Genomic DNA, 26,972 nt, shown 5'->3' with positions numbered 1-26,972 from the left:
TAAACACAATGACTGGGTGGTACCAGATTATTAATTCTGCCGATTTATTGAACACATTTGTAGGATTCATAAATTTAAAAAAAACATTCGCACAATTTCAAATAAGTATATTAGACCTTTCCTTTTTCCTCTGGTAAGTGAACTTTTGAAAGGCACTCAGAGCCACAACATTCCACTTCCCCCAATCATCAACTATTTATTTCACACAGGGAAAACTACCTGGTTTCAATGTATTTCCAGATGGTTGTTCTCAAGTACTCTGGCTAAACTACAAAAATCGATTCTTAATTCTCAACCCCAATTTAAGTAACAATTAGATGGGACGGCAGATCGTCTAGTGGTTAGAGCGTTGGGCCAGTAACCGAAAGGTTGCTGGATCAAATCCCCGAGCTGACAAGGTAAAAATCTGTCGTTCTGCCCCTGAACAAGGCAGTTAACCCACTGTTCCTAGGCCGTCATTGAAAATAAGAATCTGTTCTTAACTGACTTGCCCAGTTTTTTTTTTAAAGTACATCAATTAGGTAGTTAATATCAATAATTTAGAATACAGCATATTTAATATACAAATGTTAGATTTCATATCATGGTCACATACATTGGCACAGTGGGTAGAAAAACAAATGAATAATCTGACTAACAGAAGGGCCCAATTCTCTCCTTCCTCCAATTAACGAGTTGAAAGGAAGTGACTAGTATACGAAATATGGTGGAAACTCCCACGAGCCCATGCCAAATGCCAATCTATGAAGGAGTGAACAAGGGCACACTTTGGGAGAAAGGAGATATTGGGACAGCCCCATAGAGAGAACTTCAACCAGCCTCAGTCATTCGCTGTAATGATGTAGGACCAACTGCACAGAACCCATCAGGGCTAGCTGTAGTGGGTTGTTTAACTGGAGACATTTAGGAGGGATTGTTCCCAGTGACAGACAGCAAAACTGACTGACAAGATGGTGATCATCCCCAGCGGAGCCAAAGATATCTCCTACCACTCGGGTCAATAACACTGCTGGGTAATGTATAGTTCACAAAAGGAGAAAACTAAATCACACAATCGGCATCAATTCACCATAATCACTGGTTCAAGATCAGTCTGATGGAAGATATGACGGAAATCACTCAAATTATAAAAAATAAAGAACAAGGTGGGAATGCAAAAGGCAAGGATCCGTAAGGTACTCTGGAATGCCCTAGCAACAGAACGGAAGGATCCGTAAGGTACTCTGGCATGCCCTAGCAACAGAACAGAAGGATCCGTAAGGTACTCTGGCATGCCCTAGCAACAGAACAGAAGGATCCGTAAGGTACTCTGGAATGCCCTAGCAACAGAACAGAAGGATCCGTAAGGTACTCTGGCATGCCCTAGCAACAGAACAGAAGGATCCGTGAGGTACTCTGGCATGCCCTAGCAACAGAACAGAAGGATCCGTAAGGTACTCTGGCATGCCCTAGCAACAGAACAGAAGGATCCGTGAGGTACTCTGGCATGCCCTAGCAACAGAACGAAAGGATCCGTAAGGTACTCTGGCATAACCTAGCAACAGAACAGAAGGATCCGTGAGGTACTCTGGCATGCCCTAGCAACAGAACAGAAGGATCCGTAAGGTACTCTGGCATGCCCTAGTAACAGAACGGAAGGATCTGTAAGGTACTCTGGCATGCCCTAGTAACAGAACGGAAGGATCTGTAAGGTACTCTGGCATGCCCTAGCAACAGAACTGCATGTTGGATCTGATTTGAGGGTCCCCAGTTGAAATACAGCAGCGTAACCAGCACAGGTTTCCAATGAGTCTGTGGGGGACTTGAGTCCCTGTGTGTCTCTGGCTCTGTATTTTACTGAGTCTCCCTCTTTAGTGTCGATCCCTATCCAGCTGGCCAGGAGACCTTCAACCACCTCTTGCCCTCAGCCCCAGTTATAGAAGTAGATCTTCTGCCAGACAGGTAGGTAATCCATTAGAGGGCCTGGAAGGACAAGTGGAGGATAAGGTTAAGCCAATCAGGACAATGAACACATTAACTGACAAGATGCAGACTGGCAGAATTTGGAAGCCACAGTGCATGTCAGCAGAGAGTGGACCACCAACAAAGGTAAACAACGGAACAAATACATCCCATTTTCAGACTTGGTTTCTATAAAAAGTAAACACTTACGAGCAACCAGCCCGACGCCGGGAACATTGTCTGCCAGAAATCGGAGTAGGAACAGGATCTTTGTCCTACGTGAAACAAAATGGAAAGGTTTAAAAAGCAGCACACGTGATTGAAAATACGCCATGTTTCAATGGTCATCATGGTAAATGAATTTCTCTAGGGAATCTGTTGGTTTTGATTTGACTTGCTCAGAATGTATTTTATTCAGGGCAACCCATTAAGACCAGAGTCTAGTTTACAATGGTGCCCTGAGGACAACAATACGACAAATACATATTACAGAATCAACACTACAGCTTCAAACACCACAAATACTGTACAATCATTTACATTGAATCCAAACAGTTACAATTCATTACATTTATTCAACATTAAAGTCCCAAACTTCCCTATAGGCACCAGACAGGTGAGATGTAGGGAGTTTTGTAGGCTATAAGCCCAGATATTTATAGGTGGGAACATGCTTGATGAAAGAACCATCCAATGTGTAAGCCATCAAATATATCTACGAGAATTATAAAACCGCATACATTTAGTTTTCTGTTGTTCTGATTCTACTTACTCAGAGAATATGTTGTAGTTCTGATTCTACTTACTCAGAATCTGTTGTAGTTCTGATTCTACTTACTCAGAATATGTTGTAGTTCTGATTCTACTAACTCAGAATCTGTTGTAGTTCTGATTCTACTTACTCAGAATATGTTGTAGTTCTGATTCTACTTACTCAGAGAATATGTTGTAGTTCTGATTCTACTTACTCAGAATATGTTGTAGTTCTGATTCTACTTACTCAGAGAATCTGTTGTAGTTCTGATTCTACTCACTCAGAGAATCTGTTGTAGTTCTGATTCTACTTACTCAGAGAATCTGTTGTAGTTCTGATTCTACTCACTCAGAGAATCTGTTGTTGTTCTGATTCTACTCACACAGAGAATCTGTTGTAGTTCTGATTCTACTTACTCAGAGAATCTGTTGTAGATCTGATTCTACTCACACAGAGAATCTGTTGTAGTTCTGATTCTACTCACTCAGAGAATCTGTTGTAGTTCTGATTCTACTCACTCAGAGAATATGTTGTAGTTCTGATTCTACTTACTCAGAGAATATGTTGTAGTTCTGATTCTACTTACTCAGAATATGTTGTTCTGATTCTACTTACTCAGAGAATCTGTTGTAGTTCTGATTCTACTTACTCAGAGAATATGTTGTAGTTCTGATTCTACTAACTCAGAGAATATGTTGTAGTTCTGATTCTACTTACTCAGAGAATATGTTGTAGTTCTGATTCTACTTACTCAGAGAATCTGTTGTAGTTCTGATTCTACTCACTCAGAGAATCTGTTGTAGTTCTGATTCTACTCACTCAGAGAATATGTTGTAGTTCTGATTCTACTTACTCAGAGAATATGTTGTAGTTCTGATTCTACTAACTCAGAGAATCTGTTGTAGATCTGATTCTACTCACTCAGAGAATCTGTTGTAGTTCTGATTCTACTCACTCAGAGAATCTGTTGTAGTTCTGATTCTACTTACTCAGAGAATCTGTTGTAGTTCTGATTCTACTCACTCAGAGAATCTGTTGTAGTTCTGATTCTACTTACTCAGAGAATCTGTTGTGGTTCTGATTCTACTCACTCAGAATCTGTTGTAGTTCTGATTCTACTTACTCAGAGAATCTGTTGTGGTTCTGATTCTACTCACTCAGAGAATCTGTTGTAGTTCTGATTCTACTCACTCAGAGAATCTGTTGTAGTTCTGATTCTACTTACTCAGAGAATCTGTTGTAGTTCTGATTCTTCTAACTCAGAATCTGTTGTAGTTCTGATTCTACTCACTCAGAGAATCTGTTGTAGTTCTGATTCTACTCACTCAGAGAATCTGTTGTAGATCTGATTCTACTCACTCAGAGAATCTGTTGTAGTTCTGATTCTACTTACTCAGAGAATCTGTTGTAGTTCTGATTCTTCTAACTCAGAATCTGTTGTCGTTCTGATTCTACTCACTCAGAGAATCTGTTGTAGTTCTGATTCTACTCACTCAGAGAATCTGTTGTAGATCTGATTCTACTCACTCAGAGAATCTGTTGTAGTTCTGATTCTACTCACACAGAGAATCTGTTGTAGTTCTGATTCTACTTACTCAGAATCTGTTGTAGTTCTGATTCTTCTAACTCAGAATCTGTTGTAGATCTGATTCTACTCACTCAGAGAATCTGTTGTAGATCTGATTCTACTCACTCAGAGAATCTGTTGTAGATCTGATTCTACTCACTCAGAGAATCTGTTGTAGATCTGATTCTACTCACTCAGAGAATCTGTTGTAGATCTGATTCTACTCACTCAGAGAATCTGTTGTAGATCTGATTCTACTCACTCAGAGAATCTGTTGTAGATCTGATTCTACTCACTCAGAGAATCTGTTGTAGTTCTGATTCTACTTACTCAGAGAATCTGTTGTAGATCTGATTCTACTCACTCAGAGAATCTGTTGTAGATCTGATTCTACTCACTCAGAGAATCTGTTGTAGATCTGATTCTACTCACTCAGAGAATCTGTTGTAGTTCTGATTCTACTCTCTCAGAGAATCTGTTGTAGTTCTGATTCTACTCACTCAGAGAATCTGTTGTAGTTCTGATTCTACTCACTCAGAGAATCTGTTGTAGTTCTGATTCTACTTACTCAGAGAATCTGTTGTAGTTCTGATTCTTCTAACTCAGAATCTGTTGTAGATCTGATTCTACTCACTCAGAGAATCTGTTGTAGTTCTGATTCTACTCACTCAGAGAATCTGTTGTAGATCTGATTCTTCTAACTCAGAATCTGGTGTAGTTCTGATTCTTCCAACTCAGAATCTGTTGTAGTTCTGATTCTTCTAACTCAGAATCTGTTGTAGTTCTGATTCTTCTAACTCAGAATCTGTTGTAGTTCTGATTCTACTCACTCAGAGAATCTGTTGTAGATCTGATTCTTCTAACTCAGAATCTGTTGTAGTTCTGATTCTTCTAACTCAGAATCTGTTGTAGTTCTGATTCTTCTAACTCAGAATCTGTTGTAGTTCTGATTCTTCTAACTCAGAATCTGTTGTAGTTCTGATTCTACTCACTCAGAGAATCTGTTGTAGATCTGATTCTTCTAACTCAGAATCTGTTGTAGTTCTGATTCTTCTAACTCAGAATCTGTTGTAGTTCTGATTCTTCTAACTCAGAATCTGTTGTAGTTCTGATTCTTCTAACTCAGAATCTGTTGTAGTTCTGATTCTTCTAACTCAGAATCTGTTGTAGATCTGATTCTACTTACTCAGAGAATCTGTTGTAGTTCTGATTCTACTCACTCAGAGAATCTGTTGTAGTTCTGATTCTACTCACTCAGAGAATCTGTTGTAGTTCTGATTCTACTCACTCAGAGAATCTGTTGTATATCTGATTCTACTCACTCAGAGAATCTGTTGTAGATCTGATTCTACTTACTCAGAGAATCTGTTGTAGATCTGATTCTACTTACTCAGAGAATCTGTTCTGATTCTACTCACTCAGAGAATCTGTTGTAGTTCTGATTCTACTCACTCAGAGAATCTGTTGTAGTTCTGATTCTACTCACTCAGAGAATCTGTTGTAGTTCTGATTCTACTCACTCAGAGAATCTGTTGTAGTTCTGATTCTACTCACTCAGAGAATCTGTTGTAGTTCTGATTCTACTCTCTCAGAGAATCTGTTGTAGATCTGATTCTACTCACTCAGAGAATCTGTTGTAGTTCTGATTCTACTAACTCAGAGAATCTGTTGTAGATCTGATTCTACTCTCTCAGAGAATCTGTTGTGGTTCTGATTCTACTTACTCAGAGAATCTGTTGTAGTTCTGATTCTACTCACTCAGAGAATCTGTTGTAGTTCTGATTCTACTCACTCAGATAATCTGTTGTAGATCTGATTCTACTCACTCAGAGAATCTGTTGTAGATCTGATTCTACTCACTCAGAGAATCTGTTGTAGATCTGATTCTACTCACTCAGAGAATCTGTTGTAGTTCTGATTCTACTCACTCAGAGAATCTGTTGTAGATCTGATTCTACTCACTCAGAGAATCTGTTGTTCTGATTCTACTCACTCAGAGAATCTGTTGTAGTTCTGATTCTACTTACTCAGAGAATCTGTTGTAGTTCTGATTCTACTCACTCAGAGAATCTGTTGTAGATCTGATTCTACTCACTCAGAGAATCTGTTGTAGTTCTGATTCTACTCACTCAGAGAATCTGTTGTTCTGATTCTACTCACTCAGAGAATCTGTTGTAGTTCTGATTCTACTCACTCAGAGAATCTGTTGTAGATCTGATTCTACTCACTCAGAGAATCTGTTGTAGTTCTGATTCTACTCACTCAGAGAATCTGTTGTTGTTCTGATTCTACTTACTCAGAGAATCTGTTGTAGATCTGATTCTACTCACTCAGAGAATCTGTTGTAGTTCTGATTCTACTCACTCAGAGAATCTGTTGTAGATCTGATTCTACTCACTCAGAGAATCTGTTGTAGTTCTGATTCTACTCACTCAGAGAATCTGTTGTAGATCTGATTCTACTCACTCAGAGAATCTGTTGTAGAAAGGGGAGCGGAGCAGGTAGTACAGAAGCAGAAAGGCTCTCCTTCTCACCTCCGCCCTCTCCCGCCGGTTCAGAGATTTAGTGTCACTCATCAAACCAAAACTGTGGAGAGAACAGACCAGGGGAGAGAACAGACCAGGGGAGAGAACAGACCAGGGGAGAGAACAGACCAGGGGAGAGAGAACAGACCAGGGGAGAGAGAACAGACCAGGGGAGAGAGAACAGACCAGGGGAGAGAGAACAGACCAGGGGAGAGAGAACAGACCAGGGGAGAGAGAACAGACCAGGGGAGAGAGAACAGACCAGGGGAGAGAGAACAGACCAGGGGAGAGAGAACAGACCAGGGGAGAGAGAACAGACCAGGGGAGAGAGAACAGACCAGGGGAGAGAGAACAGACCAGGGGAGAGAGAACAGGCCAGGGGAGAGAGAACAGACCAGGAGTAAGAGAACAGACCAGGGGTAAGAGAACAGACCAGGGGTAAGAGAACAGACCAGGGGTAAGAGAACAGACCAGGGGTAAGAGAACAGACCAGTGCCTCCTTCATGACACTGCTTTTAAATGGCCTGTATAGAAGAGTATGTCTATGGCTATTTTGTTTTAATAGTGGAACACATATCATGTGTCCAGTCAGTGTGTGTATTTATTTTGTGATTCCTCTTAGCACGTGTCAGTGTAAAGAGAAGAAAGCATGGTTACCTGGTCATTTCCATGGCTCCAGACACGAGCCATGGCTTCCAGGAGCCTCTCCCACACATTCCCAGGCAGAGCACTGTGTTTAGGAGCAGCGTTGAGGAAAACACACAATCCTTGGTTTCATTTACCAGGTCAAATACTAGTATACTGTATATACAGTGCAGTGATGTATTCCACTAGTAAGGGATGTGCTGTTAAGATGAACAGAATGCTTCTAGGCCATACAGAGGTATGATATGGAATCATGCAACCATTTCAGCCAATGTACTTTATAGCTGCCGTACCAGACCACAATCTATAGAGGCAGTAATCATGTGATGACATTGTGCACGTTTAATTCTCTAGTGTCCCTGTGGCAGAGTCCCAGAGTAGGAAGGATACAGTGTACCAGCGGGCGTCCGATGTACATGGACTCTGCTATGGTCTCCTGGACCCCCAGGGCAGTGGGACTAGAGGTCAGATCCTCCTCCACAGCACACCTCTTCTCCCTACTGGGGGCTGCCCACAGACGGGCCTGCACAGAGGGAGCTGAGAGGAGAGAGAGGAGAGAGAGAGAGAGGAGAGAGAAACAGAGAGAGACAGAGAGAAAGACAAAGAGAGAGACAGAAAGAGAGACAAAGAGAGAGACAGAGAAGGAGAGAGACAGAGAGGAGAGAGACACAGAGAGAGAAACAGACAGAGACACACAGAGAGAGACAGACAGAGACACACAGAGAGAGACAGACAGAGAGAGAGAGGTAAGGGACAGATAGTACATTCCTGATAAATAGTATTGGCACTGTCCTGAATACAAACATTGTACTGGAACGTGTGTAGTCTTACCATTGCCCAACGGCCTCATCACCCTCCCTGACCGCTGGCCTACAAAGGAGCTGTCATCCTGGTGGTCATCATGGTCCTCATCTGTAAGGAGGGAGGAGGTACAGAAATGTCCAAGTAGTAGTTCCAGGTTGTCTGGATTGTAAACTCTGAAGTATATGGTCCGGTCCTCGTGCGACCCAGGACATTGGCACATTGGTTATAGCCAATGAGGTAACAGAACAAGAAGCGGACACAAAACTGTCCCAAAGTTGTTTTTGAATCAAATGAACAAAGAGAGTCATGTTTAAGTCATATTGTTTGGATATAGCTGTATCTGCCAGACACCCTGCATTTTAAACCAAAAAAAATGAGTTAAACATAAAATATGTCTGACGTGCAAACTCTTGACTTGTGTTACCGTTGCCGAGCTGTGCCTCCCTGTCCAGTGGGGTAATAGGAGGGGAAGTCTGCATGCCAGATTTGTACCAGAAGAGCAGTAGGAAGCGCAAAACTGCTCTGGAGAAATGTTGGACAGAGAGAAAGAACAGAGGGGAGTGAGGTGGAAGGAGAGAAATGGAATGCAACACCATGCAACATAACATCCCAGTAACCATGACGTTTTTTAACAATCAGAGACATTCTAAAGAAAAGCACAGGTTATAATATTAGACCTACAGGCTGACATTGTCTTTACTAATCCATGTATCACTGCATATCTCATTGTCTTTACTAATCCATGTATCCCTACATATCTCATTGTCTTTACTAATCACTACATATCTCATTGTCTTTACTAATCCATGTATCACTACATATCTCATTGTCTCTACTAATCCATGTATCCCTGCATATCTCATTGTCTTTACTAATCCATGTATCCCTGCATATCTCATTGTCTTTACTAATCCATGTATCCCTGCATATCTCATTGTCTCTACTAATCCATGTATCCCTGCATATCTCATTGTCTTTACTAATCCATGTATCCCTGCATATCTCATTGTCTCTACTAATCCATGTATCCCTGCATATCTCAGTGTCTTTACTAATCCATGTATCCCTGCATATCTCAGTGTCTTTACTAATCCATGTATCCCTGCATATCTCAGTGTCTTTACTAATCCATGTATCCCTGCATATCTCAGTGTCTTTACTAATCCATGTATCCCTGCATATCTCATTGTCTTTACTAATCCATGTATCCCTACATATCTCATTGTCTACTAATCCATGTATCCCTGCATATCTCATTGTCTTTACTAATCCATGTATCCCTGCATATCTCATTGTCTCTACTAATCCATGTATCCCTACATATCTCATTGTCTTTACTAATCCATGTATCCCTGCATATCTCATTGTCTTTACTAATCCATGTATTCCTGCATATCTCATTGTCTTTACTAATCCATGTATCCCTACATATCTCATTGTCTTTACTAATCCATGTATCCCTACATATCTCATTGTCTTTACTAATCCATGTATCCCTACATATCTCAGTGTCTTTACTAATCCATGTATCCCTGCATATCTCATTGTCTTTACTAATCCATGTATCCCTGCATATCTCAGTGTCTTAACTCATCCATGTATCCCTGCATATCTCAGTGTCTTAACTCATCCATGTATCCCTGCATATCTCAGTGTCTTAACTCATCCATGTATCCCTGCATATCTCAGTGTCTTAACTCATCCATGTATCCCTGCATATCTCAGTGTCTTAACTCATCCATGTATCCCTGCATATCTCAGTGTCTTAACTAATCCATGTATCCCTGCATATCTCATTGTCTTTACTAATCCATGTATCCCTGCATATCTCAGTGTCTTTACTCATCCCTGCATATTTGTTTTACTTTGTGCACTATACAGCATGTTGTAGATCGATCAAAAGGGACGAAGTTAAAGTGTTGGTTAGATATCGCTCCACGAGGGGCTCCTTCATTCCTTACTTAGTGATCTGGATGAGCACTATGACCAGCCAGCGACCTCCCTCCCCCCACAGCTTGGTGGCCCCCATCTCCAGGAACACCTCCATGTACTCCACCACTGAAAGCCAGGTGAGAAGCCTCTGCTGAGAGAGAGACTGAACAAACAACCACACACACACGGTCAGGGATTTGCACAGTCAGTTCCGATAGCACTTCCCTGTTTCAGAGTGTTTTCTTCCATGTTGTGCCTAATGGACACAACCCAGCACATATTTAGACTAATGTGATTGACCAGGTGGAGGTGGACCTCACCATGGGTAGGTCCGACTATTGTGGATCTCACCATGGGTAGGTAAGACTATTGTGGACCTCACCATGGGTAAGGTTAGACTATTGTGATTGACAGCACCATGGGTAAGGTTAGACTATTGTGATTGACCTCACCATGGGTAGGACTAGACTAATGTGATTGACCTCACCATGGGTAAGGTTAGACTAATGTGATTGACCTCACCATGGGTAAGGTTAGACTAATGTGATTGACCTCACCATGGGTAAGGTTAGACTAATGTGATTGACCTCACCATGGGTAAGGTTAGACTAATGTGATTGACCTCACCATGGGTAAGGTTAGACTAATGTGATTGACCTCACCATGGGTAAGGTTAGACTATTGTGATTGACCTCACCATGGGTAAGGTTAGACTATTGTGATTGACCTCACCATGGGAAGGGTTCGACACAGCCCTTTGCGCAGAATGCCATCATTAAGCAGCACCAGCAGGTTGGAGGCAGAGTACACTGCAAAAACACACACAACAACAAACTGATCCAACAGTTGAGGTTCCTGAATGCTTCTGGTTCATGGTTCTACTGCGGTCAATAAAACATGAACTGTGAGGTGAGGTGAGGTGCTAACCTACCCAATTCAGAGATTTCATGGGAGTCAGTGAAACGCCCTGTGAAATAGACCCAAAAACACTTGAGGACTGATGGTATGTCAAACTGTTGTAATGTTGTTTCAACAGAGAACCAATCAAAGACCTTGGCTAGATAGTTCAGATAATAATTACATTTCATAAGGTAGAGTTACACCTGCCCATGGGCCATGCCAGACTCTACACAGGACTACTGACAACACTATGTGACAAATAGTTATATTTAAAGTTTGCACTCTGAATCATGCATCAGATGCTTTGCTGTGACTGTTTTTCATATGCTGAATTAGAGAATAACATTCCTTTGTTTTCATGATCAAACACGAGATGGTAGTGTTGAGAGGCACATCAGGCGATGCATGGGCAATGTTTTGGGAAGAGGTGTAGGCAATTAGCTTGGCAACTTGGAAACACTTTATGCTGCGCTTAGAACAGATGGGAACTCAGAAATCTCCCACTTCGACTTCAGTGCGTTCAAAAACAAATGGGACCTCGGGAAGAAAAAAATAAATACTTCCGACTTGAAAAACATTTTTGAACGGTCATCCAAACCGGGGGAAATCAGGCCTCTTTCTGTAGCTCCGACTTTCCGAAAAAAAAATCTCACTGACGTCATGATTTGACCTCGTATTTTTCCGAGTTCCCAGATGTTTCTGAACGCAGCAAGCCACTCGCTCTGGCTCTCACTTTTAAACTCACCTGAAATGAGGTACGACAGCGTTCTTACGGTGCTCTCCAGTTGTCCAGTCGCTGCAGGGTTCTTCGTAACGTACTCCCGATACCGCTCGTAGAGCCGGGTCAGTTTATCGGTGTACAGTTTAGACATTGCACTAAACTACTAAATCAAAACATGTACTGAAACGATCACCTATACATTATACTTCCGCAACTGAAGTCTGCTTCCTGTGACGAAAAACACCGGAAGTAACTTTTTAGTATTATGTTAGAATAAACGTAGCAGGTTATTGACACTATGGTTAATGTTTGGAAAACGGTTAGGGCACCAATCTGAATAAGATTGTTATATCTGTGGTTAGGGTTGGCGAAAATAGTCTAATAACCTGCTACGATAATCACTTCCGGTCGTAGCTTTATCGAAGGAGCGTGAAAATAGTACGTCCCTTCTTGTGACAAGGAGAAAACTGACTGCACAGGGCGCCGAAGGCAAAGGTTTTGAGTGTGTTCGAGCAGTAAGCAAGGCGAAGTCGACTGTCGACTAAAGTCGGCGAGTGAGGTCAGGGGGGTGCATCTCCGACAGCCAACAGTCGGACACCAGTGGTTTTCCAACAGCAGGGCTCAGATCAACATGGTAGTGTCAACATAGCTACTATTGTTTATAACCGTTTGGTTAGAAGTCTCAAATATAACTTTATTTTCTATTCCCTGTAGCTTTAGAATCGCAATAAAGATTTTTCCTGTTTCTTTCAAGTCTTTGGCAACGACGCGTGGGTCAAACCAAACACAAAATTATTGGTTTGCACATAGTGCCTCCCACAATGCAGGTGACTGCATGGTGCAGTTGTTGAGAAGCGACTTCATAAATAAAAACGACATGACCATTGATCACATGATTTTTGTAAAGTTAATGCAGTCCACATGTAGTTGCAATTTGGTCAAATTTTGGCAAAAAAAAAAAGTGGGATGCATACCGCCAAAGCCACAACACAACACTAAACAATACATTAACTGCACTATAACGGTGGCAAAAGGTGCAACTGTTAGGGCCTACATAAATCTGTCCCAACACCTTACCACTGCTACACCTGGCTATCAGCAGAGCCTTGTCTGGCAGCGAAACAGTTCATTCAGTCTCATTTACTGCCTTTAAAGAAAACATAGCTGATATGGCTGACTTGCTTAAACAAATGTGGTTTCTAATGACAATTGAGATGTACAAACTATGTCATAAAGGAACGACAAGCGGATCAGAGGCAATCCGTAATTTAGAATAGGACAGTAATGAGCGAGCTAGGACGGACGTAGTCAATATAACAATTTGTTCAGTACTTTTGAAATGTACAGCAACAGAATTCAGAACATGGGCCATTCTTACAGTGTTCTCCCTGCACACCAAGTCAGAATCGTATGATAAATAAAGGGGGCATATAAGCAGACAATGAAAGCTCTTACAATATTCAATGATTACAGTTCTAAAAAACAGGTTATAGGCTACATGTGCACCACCAAGTCAGAACAGTAGGAGAAATGAAAAGGTGAAAATAGACCAAATTATTAGGGTGAGGCACATAGGCTACTAACAGCTTACTACACAACATACATCACATGCTGACATAATGATTATATCTGAATCCTGGCTGTGTGTCTCTGTTCCAGACTCAGATGTTCTGTTAGCTGGGTATAATGTCTACACAGCAGGCAGAGTGGGTAGAGGAGGAGGTATTGCCATATATGTTAAATGCAACCTAGATGTCACTGTGTCCATTTCAACTTCTGTTCCGAAACAGTATGAATGCTTAGTTCTAAATGTGGTCCTTGGTCATAATGCACTATTAACGCTAGCGGGAGTTTATCGCCCACCCTCAGCTCCGGTATCTGCACTAAGCAAATTGTTTGAGTTAATGTGTAATTATGTAAACTCTGAATTATTGATTATCGGAGATCTCAATCTGGACTGGCTGATGCCAGCACTGTTTAAATTAAAAGATATTTGTAACAAACTAAATCTTACTCAACTAATAACTATACCTACCCGTCCTAATCCAAAAGACCCCCAAAAATCTACATTAATAGACCTTATCTTAACAAATACACCTCACAAATATATATCTAGTGGGTTATTTGCTAATGACATCAGTGACCACTGCCCTATTGCAAGTATCAGAGATACTAGGCTAAAAAACCCTGACCCACGTATAATTCTAAAGAGAAATTATAAACACTTCTCAGAGCAAGCCTTTATCCATGACCTTTAATATTCCGAGCTTTTATCCGTAAACTGCATAATGGACCCAGTTTTAGCGATCTCTTTCTTTTCATCAATTTTTACCTTCATGGCTGACTTAGGGTAAAAAATCTAACTAATCCTTGGTTCTCCTGTGATTTGAAAATCCTTTTTCTGCAAAAGAATCAAGCATGGGCCTTGGCGAGGAAAACTGGTGAAACAGCTGATTGGCTGGTTTTTAGGCAATTGAGAAATAAATGGACCGGAGGAATAAAAAAGGCTAAATCTAGGTATTTTCTTGATGCTCTGACAGAGTCTGCTGGGGATCCCTCTAAATTCTGGAAAACTGTCAACTCACTTAAACCAGGAAACTCCTTGACTTCCCTGCCGAAGCAAATTACATCTGAATCTGGGATCATCAGGAACTGAAATTTGTGATGTTTTTAATAAGCATTTTTATTTCTGCTGGTTTTCTTTTTGAAAGAAAAAATGGACAACATGATCCTGACCGGTGTATTGTTTCAGCCCCTCGGCCTTTAGCTGATGTGGCGAACAGTAAGTCGGTTTTTAATTTCGAAAAAGTCACAGAAGATGAGGTCTTATCTGCACTATCTGCTATAGATTCTAAGAAATCATTAGGCGCTGACAATCTGGATCCATATTTACTCAAGTGTGCGGCACCTATTATTGCTGGTGTAGTGATGCATATTTTTAATCAAATATTTGTCGTAGGAAAGATTCCTAAATCTTGGAAAACAGCTTTTGTTTTACCACTCCTCAAGGGAGGCGATGGTAGTGAGTTGGATAATTATCGGCCCATCTCTAAGTTCTCCTGTTTGGCTAAACTTCTAGAGTCACTGGTGAATAGGCAACTACAATCTTCTTTAACTGTTAACAATACTCTTTCTAGTAATCAATCTGGCTTTAGACCTAAACACAGTACTATTACGGCCACTGTACATGTTGTAAATTATATTACTAATGCCCTAGATAATAGAAAGTACTGTGCCGCCTTGTTCATAGATTTATCTAAAGCTTTTGACACTGTAGACCATGCGATACTTTTGGGTATGCTGTCGTCAATATGACTGGGACTGGATGCCTGTCGTTGGTTTCATGACTATCTAAAGGATAGAAGTCAGGCTATTAGAGTCGACGGCATCCAGTCAAAGCCATTGGAGTTGGTTAAAGGGGTCCCACAAGGTTCTATACTTGGTCCATTACTATTCACTCTCTACATAAACAATATCGGTGATGAGATAAGAAAGTGTCAAATTCATTTATATGCTGATGACACTGTCATGTACTCTATCGCTTCAACGGCTGACCAAGCATTATCACTATTGGAGACAGATTTTAAGATATTACAAGGGTCTTTTATACAGCTGAAACTTGCTTTAAATGCAAAGACAACACATTTTATGATTTTTAATAGGTTCAAAAAGTTGGTTGAAAATACACTTGCACTTACAAGCTTAGATGGTTCTCCAATTAATCAGGTCTCTGCATAAAAATACTTAGGGATATGGTTGGATGATAAACTGTCTTTTAAATTGCACATTGATGAACTTTGTAAACGGCTAAAAATCAAGCTAGGCTTCCTCTATAGAAACAGGACATGCTTGTCCTCTACAAATAGAAGACAAATTGTGCAAGCTACTTTTATGTCTGTTACAGATTATGGGGATATTATTTACATGCATGCTACGGCATCAACACTTAAATCGCTGGATGCTACTTATCACTGCGCACTTAGGTTTATTACGGGTGCTAGCTACAGAACTCACCACTGTGTTTTATGTTGGACTTCGCTGTCCGTGAGACTAGAACAACATGCTCTCGTGTTTGTCTATAAAGTACTTCTGAATAAGCTACCTTCTTATTTATCATCACTCATCAATATTAGAAATAGAATTCCTAAAACCAGGTCTCAAGCATGGATTACACTTGAGGTCCATGCGGTTTCCACAGAGTTGGGCATGGCTGCCTTTTCCTGTTACACTCCTTGCCTATGGAATAGCCTGCAGACTAAACTTAAACTTGAGACTCTTGTCCCCCTTGCTCATTTTAAATATTTATTGGAGCATTTTTATTTGTGTATTGCTTGTAACTGTTTTTTAAATCATTGTACCTAAACTGTATGTGTAAACATGTATACACAGGTGTTACGTACGTTGTTGGAATGAGACCAAGGCGCAGCGTGGTGAGCGTACATCTTTCTTTATTTGGATGAACACCAAAAAACAACAAAAGATAAATGAACGTAACTTTCTGCAGGCTACACAGTAACTGTACAAAAACAAGATCCCACAAACTAAGGTGGGGAAAAAGGCTGCCTAAGTATGATCCCCAATCAGAGACAACGATAGACAGCTGCCTCTGATTGGGAACCATACCCGGCCAACAAAGAAATAGACAAACTAGAATGAACACCCAAATCACACCCTGACCTAACCAAATATAGAAATAAAAAGGCTCTCTAAGGTCAGGGCGTGACAGCAAGGCCCAGCTGTAAAAGAGACCTTGGTCTCAGTCTGTGTTCCTTGTGGAAATAAAGGTGTAATAATACACTTAGTATTACTTTCTTAGCTACAGTATACATACATTTGAAGTCAGAGGTTACATACACCTTAGCCACATACATTTTATATCAGTTTTTCACAATTCCTGACATTTAATCCTAGTAAAAATTCCCTGTCTTAGGTCAGTTAGGATCACCACTTCATTTTAAGAATGTGAAATGTCAGAATAATATATTTCAGCTTTTATTTCTTTCATCACATTCCCAGTGGGTCAGAAGTTTACATACACTCAATTAGTATTTGGTAGCATTGTCTTTAAATTGTTTAACTTGGGTCAAATGTTTCGGGTAGCCTTCCACAAGCTTCCCAAAATAAGTTGGGTGAATTTTGGCCCATTCCTCCTGACAGAGCTGGTGTAACTGAATCAGGTTTGTAGGCCTCCTTGCTCGCACACGGTCTCTCAGTTCTGTCCACAAATTTTCTATAGGATTGAGGTCAGGGCTTTGTGATGGCCACTCCAATAACTTGACTTTGTTGTACTTAAGCCATTGTGCCACAACTTTGGAAGCATGCTTGGGGTCATTGTCCATTTGGAAGATCCATTTGCAACCAAGCTTTAACATCCTGACAGATGTCTTGAGATGTTGCTTCAATATATCCACATAATTTTCCTACCTCATGATGCCATCTATTTTGTGAAGTGCACCAGTCCCTCCTGCAGCAAAGCACCCCCACAACATGATATTGCCACCCCTGTGCTTCACGGTCAGGATGGTGTTCTTCAGCTTGCAAGCCCCCCTTTTTTCTCCAAACATAACGATGGTCATTATGGCCAAACAGTTCTATATTTGTTTCATCAGACCAGAGGACATTTCTCCAAAAAGTACAATCTTTGTCCCCATGTGCAGTTGTAAACTGTAGTCTAGCTTTTTTATGGTTGTTTTGGAGCAGTGGCTTCTTCCTTGCTGAGCAGCCCTTCAGGTTATGTCGATATAGGACTCATTTTACAGTGGATATAGATACTTTTGTAGCTGTTTCCTCCAGCATCTTCACAAGGTCCTTTGCTGTTGTTCTGGGATTGATTTGCACTTTTCGCACCAAAGTACGTTCATCTCAAGGAGACAGAACGCGTCTCGTTCCTGAGCAGTATGACGGCTGCGTGCTCCCATGGTGTTTATACTTGAGTACTATTGTTTGTACAGATGAACATGGTACCGTCAGGCATTTGGAAATAGCTCCCAAGGATGAATCAGACTTGTGGAGGTCTACAATCTTTTTTTCTGAGGTCTTGGCTGATTTCTTTTGATTTTCCCATGATGTCAAGCAAAGAGGCATTGAGTTTGAAGGTAGGCCTTGAAATACATCAACAGGTACACCTCAAATTGACTCAAATTATGTCAATTAGCCTATCAGAAGCTTCTAAAGCCATGACATCATTTTCTGGAATTTTCCAAGCTGTTTAAAGGTACAGTCATTTTAGTGTACGGTATGTAAACTTCTGACCCACTGGAATTGTGATACAGTGAATGATAAGTGAAATAATCTGTCTGTAAACAATTGTTGGAAAAATGACTTGTGTCATGCACAAAGTAGATGTCCTAATTGACTTGCCAGAACAATAGTTTGTGAACAAGCAATTTGTGGGGTGGTTGAAAAACAAGTTTTAATGACTCCTAAGTATATGTAAACCTCCGATTTCAACCGTATCTCCCTGGCACTTGAACAGGAAGGTGGCACGGCTGTCCTCTGAGGGCACATTTTGTCTTCAAACTTTGTCAGCAAAGTCTGGCATTCTTTGGATTTATAGTGCTTTCAAAACAACTGGAAACTCAAGAAATGATCAGTGATCTTCTGGTCGTATCTCTAGAAAGAGGCCCGAGTTCCCGATTTACAATTCCGAGTTGGATGAAAGTTCGAAACTTATTTTCTTGGATGGGCACTTCTAATGTAACTCTATGGCAGCACCCAAGGGGCTTGAATTTCTGAGCTCTACCCTTAGACTTGGTGCTGATGTATTGTCCCCATGGGTGACAGAGCACTGAGCCAATCACGGTGCAACACCAGCTATTTTCTGCTGGCTTGCCCCACCACCACAGAAAGCACTGTGCTAGGCAGAAACACCTGCATTTTGGCGCTCCCTTTCTCAAGAAAACTAAAAAGAGACTATGTTTGTATATATTATGTATATATTATATGTTAACTCAATTATATATATATATATTTTTTTTACATTGTTTGCAAACTGATATGTGCCACGTATTAATGCCAAAATAACATAACAATAACAATATATATTTTTTGCTAAAAATGTGGGGCTCAAAACAGGTAAGGCTCTGCCCCACCTGTCCTGAATGACGAGTCGTCATTGAATATGAACATAGTCATTCTCAACAATGATAAACTTTAACCAACTCAACACTTGTCACATGTAAGCCTACGTATGTAGGCCTACGACCTAATAGGAAACTGAAATCTGGTAGTCACGCCACTTGTGGTTGTGTAAAGTGGGAGGACTCTCATGTGGAGTTAGCTGTGTTTCGCCAATGAACTTGTGGTTGAGAAGTCAGAATAAAAGTCCACTACTGACCCTAGAGGAAAATTAACAAATTAATAAAAAATAAAGAGCGAGGTCCCCAACTGAAAAAATGTGTTATTAGATTTTTTTATTAAGAATTTAATATATTTGAACAATATGGCAATCAATTCAACTACAATGAGTTCATCATGAATAGGAAGGTCTATTATCCTATATCCTGACCCCCCTCTCACACTGTAAACCATACCCGGGCGCGAACCGGGGACCCTCTGCACACATCAACAACAGTCACCCACAAAGCATCGTTACCCATCGCTCTACAAAATCCGCGGCCCCTTGCAGAGTAAGGGGAACTACTACTTCAAGGTCTCAGAGCAAGTGACGTCACCGATTGAAAAGCTATTTAGCGCGCACCACCGCTAACTAGCTAGCCGTTTCACATCCGTTACACACACACACACACACGGAGTTTGGAGGAATAGCACGGAGTCAGCGCCCCTGGAGCATTTAAGAGGTTAAGTGCCTTGCTCAAGGGCACAACAGCATGAGTTCATGAGAGCTTTTATTTTGAAGCCTGAAAACAGGAAGTTCCGTTTTTGTGCTGCCGGCAAACATACTACATCCTCTAAAGATCAAAGTACAAGAACATAGGGAAATATTATGCGTGAGAAATCATTCCTAAAATGAATCCTTACGAATTGCTTTATTGAATGAAGGATTATGTTTGAGCGGCACCTTTCTTTTCCGGTGGGGCGCTCATAGTGTGAAATCAACATCTGCATCGATAGTAACGGCACGAACACTTTTGACGGATGTATTATGCATTTATAAGAACTCCGTCTTCAGATAAACTAAGGTAAGTGTATTTAATCTCAATACTTGACAGCCACAGTGTCGGCACTATATTGTCATGTGCCGTTGATTGTTATTTCATCATTTATTTATCCTTGTTCCAGGTTTTCCAGGAGGCTACTATATGAAAGAGGGAGAACCGAATTGGGTTTAGGCTTAACGTTACAGTAAGAATGTCACGAGTTAATAAATCAGAGTCACCCACCTCGGTTACCGATGTACATACAGGCTCAAAGATGCAGAGAGTAATTTACGTGACTTACCTCATAGCTGTCCTGGATATCACATGGATGTTTTTACAGTTTTCCATCACTCCTGTAAGTATTTGTGTTTTAAAGTCTATTCTATTCAATTACCCACGTTACAAAAGTGGTTGTTTTTGTTGTTATATGATTAGCCTATATTGATAGAGATGAGAAAGAAAACAATGCAGTTTATTTCAATACTTTCGATATCAGAATGGCTACAAAAGTTGGCTACGTGTGCTATGCATTCATTTGCTGTTATTCAAATGTATTGTAGATATTTGCCATTTTGCTAGTAGGTTTGAACAGTTATAAATGGCCTTGGGATTGTTGACATATTTGACATAGGCCTACATCTAAAAATACTGTATAAAGAAAAATGGCCTTACCTGGGCCTTCTTGAGGGCACCATCGTTTTTGATAGAGGATTGTGACTATGCGCATTGTAAGCAGTATATCTAATATTTATTTTATCTTTATTTAACTAGGCAAGTCAGTTAAGAACAAATTCTTGTTTTCAATGACGGCCTAGGAACAGTGGGTTAACTGCCTGTTCAGTCATACCCTTTTTTTATCCTCAGTTCCCAGTTGTCTTGAACTCACTGAAGTCAGATTTTGCAGTTCCGAGTTAACAGTTGTTTGGAGCGCAGCACAAATCATGCTTCATTGACAGCATGGCCAATGTTGAATGTTTATCATTTTAAACTAGGAAAAGAGACCTTTAATCTTAGACTTGAGACCACACAGCCACTCCACTGAATAGCAGGCTAATGATTGCTTTGCAATGCTTGCAGATAGCCACTGATTGCTTCCAAACAAGTCATTGTTGAATTTGCGGCAATCACAGCTCAACGCTCCGTATTTTCCGCTGGCTCGCCCCACCACCACAAAAAGCACTGAGCTGGCTTGCCCCACTACCACAGAATGCACTGAGCTGGCTTGCCCCACTACCACAGAAAGCACTGAGCTAGCTGCCCCACCACCACAGAAAGCACTGAGCTGGCTGCCCCACCACCACAGAAAGCACTGAGCTAGCTGCCCCACCACCACAGAAAGCACTGAGCTAGCTGCCCCACCACCACAGAAAGCCCTGAGCTAGGCTGAAACATCTGCATTTTGGAGCTGCCTTACTCAAGAAAACAAAAAAAGAGACCATGTTTGTATGCGGCTTTATTAACTCAATAATATATATATATTTTTTTTCATTGTTTGCAAACTGATATGTTACACGTATTAATGTCAAAATAACATGCAGAACAGGCAAGGCCCAAAAAATAAAAATAATAATAATTATTATATTTTGCAAAAGATGTGAGGCTCAAAACAGTCCTGAATGACAGGTCACCACTGATTAATTATTATTATAATAAAAAAATGTATATGTATTTAAGTTTGACCTCTCACCATTCAGTATTTGGCGAAGAAGCTGGGATTTGACACCCTATGGATTGGCTATTTGCAAACCATGGTTGGTGTCGTCCAATTGTTGGGAGGCCCGATATTTGGCAGGTGAGCACAACTCTGTTGAATGAAATACATCATCTGTTACATAACCACAGTCTGTATCTTTAATCTCCAACCCTGGTCAAAGACGCACAACATTTACTGCTGCTGGCAAATTGAGCTTTAAAGTGCTGTCACTTAAATCTAATTGAGTTATGGTTCAATGACTTGGGGGCAACGAACCATACAGAGAGAGAGGGCTTATCAGACCTGAATCCAGGCACAAGATCGCAGCTGTTATGTGTTGGTGGCCTTATGTTGGCAGGTGTCAATATAGATCAGTGTTTATTTTTTTCTGTTGTCGGTAGGTTTGCAGACCTTTTTGGTGCCCGAGCAGCAATGTGTCTATCCTGCACTGCCTCTGTAGTCTACTATGGGTTACTAGCGATAGCGGACAGTCCTCTCATGCTCTTCATCCACAAACTCCCCGCTGTCTTGATGCATGGCTTGCCTGGTAAGTGCTACACTGCCTGTTGTTTATCTAACCTTTATTTTAACAGGGAGTCTCATTGAGACCAAGGTCTCTTTTTCAAGGGAGCCCTGCATGACATGATCAGCAGCAATTACACAATCACAGTTAGAGACAAATATACTAACTGTTGTTCCCTTCATACTCAAACTCCCAGATAAGTCCCCAGTGTATGTACCGTACCTAGGACCTACTGTACTAGACAGCTCTCTAACAGATCCTATAGAACCTACTGTACTAGACAGCCCTTTAACAGATCCTAAATGATCTACTGTACTAGGATCTACTCTGAGGCAGCCCTCTAACAGATCCTATAGGATCTCCTGTACTAGGATCTACTGTACTAGACAGCCCTCTAATAGATCCTATAGGACCTACTGTACGAGACAGCCCTCTAACAGATCCATATAAGTCTGACTTGTTGTGCTCCCCTCTCTGCCTCTCACCAGGAGCCCAGATGGTAGTGACTGACCTGACAGAACCTGACAAGCGGGCAGAGGCCCTTGGCAAGCTGGGCCTATGTTTTGGCATTGGCATGGTTGCCGGCTCCACCTTGGGCGGTACACTCAGCACACGCTATGGGTGAGTGAAGCACCTCAATGCTCACCGATTCTAGTCCAATCCAAGAGCTGGAATCCGATTCTAGTCCAATCGGAGAGCTGTAATTTATCCGTTCTGGTAATTTATCTGCTCTGGCTTTTCCAGGGAGACATTTGCTGCTTGTGTAGCTGCTGGAGGGAGCTTCATCAGCTTCCTGTTGGTTTGGACGTTTATCCCTAAACACACTAAGATACAAGCTCCACAGGACAACACAGACAGTAAGACTCTACACCTACCTCACAACACACTATTCACTCTAAAGGGTTTGTGCGTGCTTGTGTGTGTGTGGGTGTGGTGCAAAAAAATCTAATGTCTGCTTTATCTGACACTCATTGTGGCCTGTGTGACGTGGGGACATCCATAATGTGTGGTATTTGACACGTGACTTCATATGCGAGTTGCTTGTGACATATTTTCCTGGTCCTCCAGAGAAGAGCAATGCCAAGTCAGTCTTTGACCTGGGTGAGATCACCAGACTGATGAAGTACCCTGGTGTGGCCAAAACCTTCATGGTCAAGATCATCTCAGGTCTGCCATCAGGTGGGTGTCCTTCACTGTCACCTATAAAATAGTTGTTTTTTCTCCACCTGTGAGGATGTCTTAGTTTAGACTCATCTGAGGGAGAACTAGTCACTTAGCAGGAATGTGTTGCTGTAGAGCTGGAACCAGTGATGTAGTGAAAGGGTAAAAGCAGGAAACACAGTTCACCTACAGATTTTATTTGGAGAATAGTATTTAACGCAAACCAATGTTCAGCGTTTAATAAAAATAAAATAAAATAAATAAAGCTTAATAAAAACTACAACACCCCATCTCAACCAATGTTCAGTGTTTAATGACCTTTATATATATTTTTTTGGGGACACGTTATTGTCTTTTTAGTGTGTCTGTCTGTGTTTGCATGGAGTCCTTTTTAACAACCTCAAGGGATTCTGTCTCAGGTATCTTTCAGGTCATGTTCTCTGTTATCGCCATGAACTTCTTCCAGCTGGCGCCAGAGCAGAATGGCTACCTTATGGCCTACTTTGGGATCGTGTCAATGGTATGGAGCAAGGATGCTTAGGACATATACATTTAGTCATTTAGCAGAGACTCTTATCCAGAGACACATTCTATTTAGTCATTTAGCAGACACTGTTATCCAGAGACAATTCCATTCTATTTAGTCATTTAGCAGACACTGTTATCCAGAGACACTTCCATTGTATTTAGTCATTTAGCAGACACTCTTATCCAGAGACACTTCCATTATATTTAGTCATTTAGCAGACACTGTTATCCAGAGACACTTCCATTGTATTTAGTCATTTAGCAGACACTGTTATCCAGAGACACTTCCATTCTATTTAGTCATTTAGCAGACACTCTTATCCAGAGACACTTCCATTCTATTTAGTCATTTAGCAGACACTGTTATCCAGAGACACTTCCATTCTATTTAGTCATTTAGCAGACACTCTTATCCAGAGACACTTCCATTGTATTTAGTCATTTAGCAGACACTCTTATCCAGAGACACTTCCATTGTATTTAGTCATTTAGCAGACACTGTTATCCAGAGACACTTCCATTGTATTTAGTCATTTAGCAGACACTGTTATCCAGAGACACTTCCATTCTATTTAGTCATTTAGCAGACACTGTTATCCAGAGAGACTTCCATTCTATTTAGTCATTTAGCAGACACTGTTCTCCAGAGAGACTTCCATTCTATTTAGTCATTTAGCAGACACTGTTATCCAGAGACACTTCCATTGTATTTAGTCATTTAGCAGACACTGTTATCCAGAGACACTTCCATTCTATTTAGTCATTTAGCAGACACTGTTATCCAGAGAGACTTCCATTCTATTTAGTCATTTAGCAGACACTGTTATCCAGAGAGACTTCCATTCTATTTAGTCATTTAGCAGACACTGTTATCCAGAGACACTTCCATTGTATTTAGTCATTTAGCAGACACTGTTATCCAGAGACACTTCCATTCTATTTAGTCATTTAGCAGACACTGTTATCCAGAGAGACTTCCATTCTATTTAGTCATTTAGCAGACACTGTTATCCAGAGACACTTCCATTATATTTAGTCATTTAGCAGACACTGTTATCCAGAGACACTTCCATTCTATTTAGTCATTTAGCAGACACTGTTAACCAGAGACAATTCCATTCTATTTAGTCATTTAGCAGACACTATTATCCAGAGACACTTCCATTGTATTTAGTCATTTAGCAGACACTGTTATCCAGAGAGACTTCCATTCTATTTAGTCATTTAGCAGACACTGTTATCCAGAGAGACTTCCATTCTATTTAGTCATTTAGCAGACACTCTTATCCAGAGTGGCAGTTAGTGCAGTCATCTTATATTTTGCACCTGTGCTGCTAAATTAGCGATGACATTGTTTGCGCGTCAGCTCGACTGGCGATCAGTGTTCACCACGTTATTCGACCACTACGTTCCTGGTTAGGACAACACGATGTATTTACAGTAATTAAAAGTTTAGATGGCTAAATTCTCCTGAAATCTCCAGGACATCAAATCCCCTCCCTTGTGGGAACAGGATTTAATAGAGCAACTCTGGTGAGAAATAAACTTTTTGGGTCCAATTTTTCCAGGTAATCCAAGGAGGAGTGATTGGCCGGCTGACCTCAAAGTACTCTGAGAACTCACTGCTTCTCCTCTCCATCGGCATGTCAAGTCTGGTGGGCCTGGCTCAGGTACAGAGGATTCATTTCATCTTGTGATAAATGCAGGGTTGTATGTATTCACCGTAGCAACAACAACAAAAGGGGGGTGGGGGGTGGGGGGGGGAGTTTCACAGTCTCTCCCCATTTCAGTCGTTTTATTTCCGTTTGGTTCCTAATGAATATGACTCTTTTGTAAAAACCTTTGATCTTAAAAGGTTAACGTTTGGTTCTCTCCTTGGCAGGTCTTCATGGCTAACGTTTGGTTCTCGCCTTGGCAGGTCTTCATGGCTAACGTTTGGTTCTCTCCTTGGCAGGTCTTCATGGCTAACGTTTGGTTCTCTCCTTGGCAGGTCTTCATTGCTAACGTTTGGTTCTCTCCTTGGCAGGTCTTCATGGTTAACGTTTGGTTCTCTCCTTGTCAGGTCTTCATGGCTAACGTTTGGTTCTCTCCTTGGCAGGTCTTCATGGCTAACGTTTGGTTCTCTCCTTGGCAGGTCTTCATGGCTAACGTATCGTTCTCTCCTTGGCAGATCTTCATGGCTAACGTTTGGTTCTATCCTTGGCAGATCTTCATGGCTAACGTTTGGTTCTCTACTTGGCAGGTCTTCATGGCTAACGTTTGGTTCTCTCCTTGGCAGGTCTTCATGGCTAACGTATCGTTCTCTCCTTGGCAGATCTTCATGGCTAACGTTTGGTTCTCTCCTTGGCAGGTCTTCATGGCTAACGTTTGGTTCTCGCCTTGGCAGGTCTTCATGGCTAACGTTTGGTTCTCGCCTTGGCAGGTCTTCATGGCTAACGTTTGGTTCTCTCCTTGGCAGGTCTTCATGGCTAACGTATCGTTCTCTCCTTGGCAGATCTTCATGGCTAACGTTTGGTTCTCTCCTTGGCAGGTCTTCATGGCCAACGTGTTCCAGTTCTGCTTCATCGTCCTCCCCATGATGTTTTCTCTCAGCGTGTTCAACGTCATCACTGACAGCATGCTGACAAAGACTGTGCCTTCCTCCGATACCGGTGAGACAATTAAGCGTTTCAAACACGTGTTGAGAAATGTGAAAGTAGGCATCAGTCAAACAGTAAATCATTGGCTAACCTAACAACAACAACAACGTTAAATAAAAATCCCACTTGGTGCCGTAACATTCTGAAAGAAACAGTTTAACATTGAAGTGCAACTTCTGTCTGTTTTGCTCTGGACATTTTTCTGATTGGTTCCATTCACTCTTCTGCAGGCACGATGCTGGGCCTGTGTGCCTCTGTGCAGTCTCTGCTCCGCACCATCGGCCCCACTATTGGAGGCTTCTTGTATCACAACTACGGAGTGGCCTCTTTTGGGTTCATCCAGTTTGCCGTGAACATGGTCGTGTTTGTGTTTATGCTTAGAAATATGGTCAACAGCAAAGACGAGCGCAGAGAATGACATTCCACAGACTTAAATACATAGGGCATTTTAAAAAAGTGACCTAAATATAATTTTATATTATCAGAGAATGTAATTATATTTCTATAATGGACAAAAATATAAAATGCAACATACAACAA

General features: G+C 41.2%; 2 protein-coding genes across 4 annotated transcripts; one reads left to right on the top strand and one right to left on the bottom strand.

The window, feature by feature from the left end:
• Positions 1-22: 22 nt before the first annotated feature.
• On the bottom strand, positions 23-12,420 carry LOC110527007 (peroxisomal membrane protein PEX16). 3 transcript variants are annotated; one of them, XM_036981474.1, is made up of 11 exons: positions 11,814-12,414; positions 11,100-11,135; positions 10,901-10,977; positions 10,198-10,331; positions 8,661-8,758; positions 8,264-8,344; positions 7,823-7,969; positions 7,445-7,517; positions 6,797-6,848; positions 2,152-2,216; positions 23-1,962 (listed from the first exon to the last, which is right to left on the bottom strand). In XM_036981474.1, the coding sequence occupies exons 1-11, from the start codon at positions 11,938-11,940 to the stop codon at positions 1,914-1,916; spliced, it is 939 nt and encodes a 312-aa protein (XP_036837369.1). In that variant the 5' UTR covers positions 11,941-12,414; the 3' UTR covers positions 23-1,913. The 3 variants fall into 3 exon arrangements, with proteins under 3 accessions (XP_036837369.1, XP_036837368.1, XP_036837370.1); XM_036981473.1 differs by having other exon boundaries at positions 6,729-6,848; positions 11,814-12,410; XM_036981475.1 differs by lacking the exon at positions 6,797-6,848 and having other exon boundaries at positions 11,814-12,420.
• A 7,243-nt stretch (positions 12,421-19,663) lies between these two features.
• LOC110526806 (solute carrier family 22 member 18) lies at positions 19,664-26,972 on the top strand. Its single transcript, XM_036981470.1, has 11 exons — positions 19,664-19,930; positions 20,031-20,243; positions 21,583-21,680; positions 21,983-22,128; positions 22,593-22,725; positions 22,849-22,961; positions 23,173-23,283; positions 23,685-23,785; positions 25,362-25,463; positions 26,324-26,444; positions 26,663-26,972. Exons 2-11 carry the CDS (start codon positions 20,100-20,102, stop codon positions 26,848-26,850), a joined length of 1,257 nt encoding a protein of 418 aa, XP_036837365.1. The 5' UTR covers positions 19,664-19,930; positions 20,031-20,099; the 3' UTR covers positions 26,851-26,972.

This window comes from Oncorhynchus mykiss, chromosome 6 (assembly GCF_013265735.2).
Source record: "Oncorhynchus mykiss isolate Arlee chromosome 6, USDA_OmykA_1.1, whole genome shotgun sequence".
Classification (NCBI taxonomy): Eukaryota; Metazoa; Chordata; class Actinopteri; order Salmoniformes; family Salmonidae; genus Oncorhynchus; species Oncorhynchus mykiss.
The sequence above is the reverse complement of the archived record's forward strand: the minus strand, read 5'-3'. Positions and strand labels throughout refer to the sequence as shown.

Coding starts and splice junctions, on each gene's coding strand:
- LOC110526806 (XM_036981470.1), top strand. CDS start 20,100: ATGTCACGAGTTAATAAATCAGAGTCACCCACCTCGGTTACCGATGTA. Junction 21,681..21,982: donor GGAGGCCCGATATTTGGCAG/GTGAGCACAACT, acceptor TGTTGTCGGTAG/GTTTGCAGACCTTTTTGGTG. Junction 22,726..22,848: donor ACACTCAGCACACGCTATGG/GTGAGTGAAGCA, acceptor TGGCTTTTCCAG/GGAGACATTTGCTGCTTGTG.
- LOC110527007 (XM_036981473.1), bottom strand. CDS start 11,940: ATGTCTAAACTGTACACCGATAAACTGACCCGGCTCTACGAGCGGTAT. Junction 8,759..10,197: donor GTGCTCATCCAGATCACTAA/GTAAGGAATGAA, acceptor ACATTTCTCCAG/AGCAGTTTTGCGCTTCCTAC. Junction 7,970..8,263: donor GATGAGGCCGTTGGGCAATG/GTAAGACTACAC, acceptor CTCTCCTCTCAG/CTCCCTCTGTGCAGGCCCGT.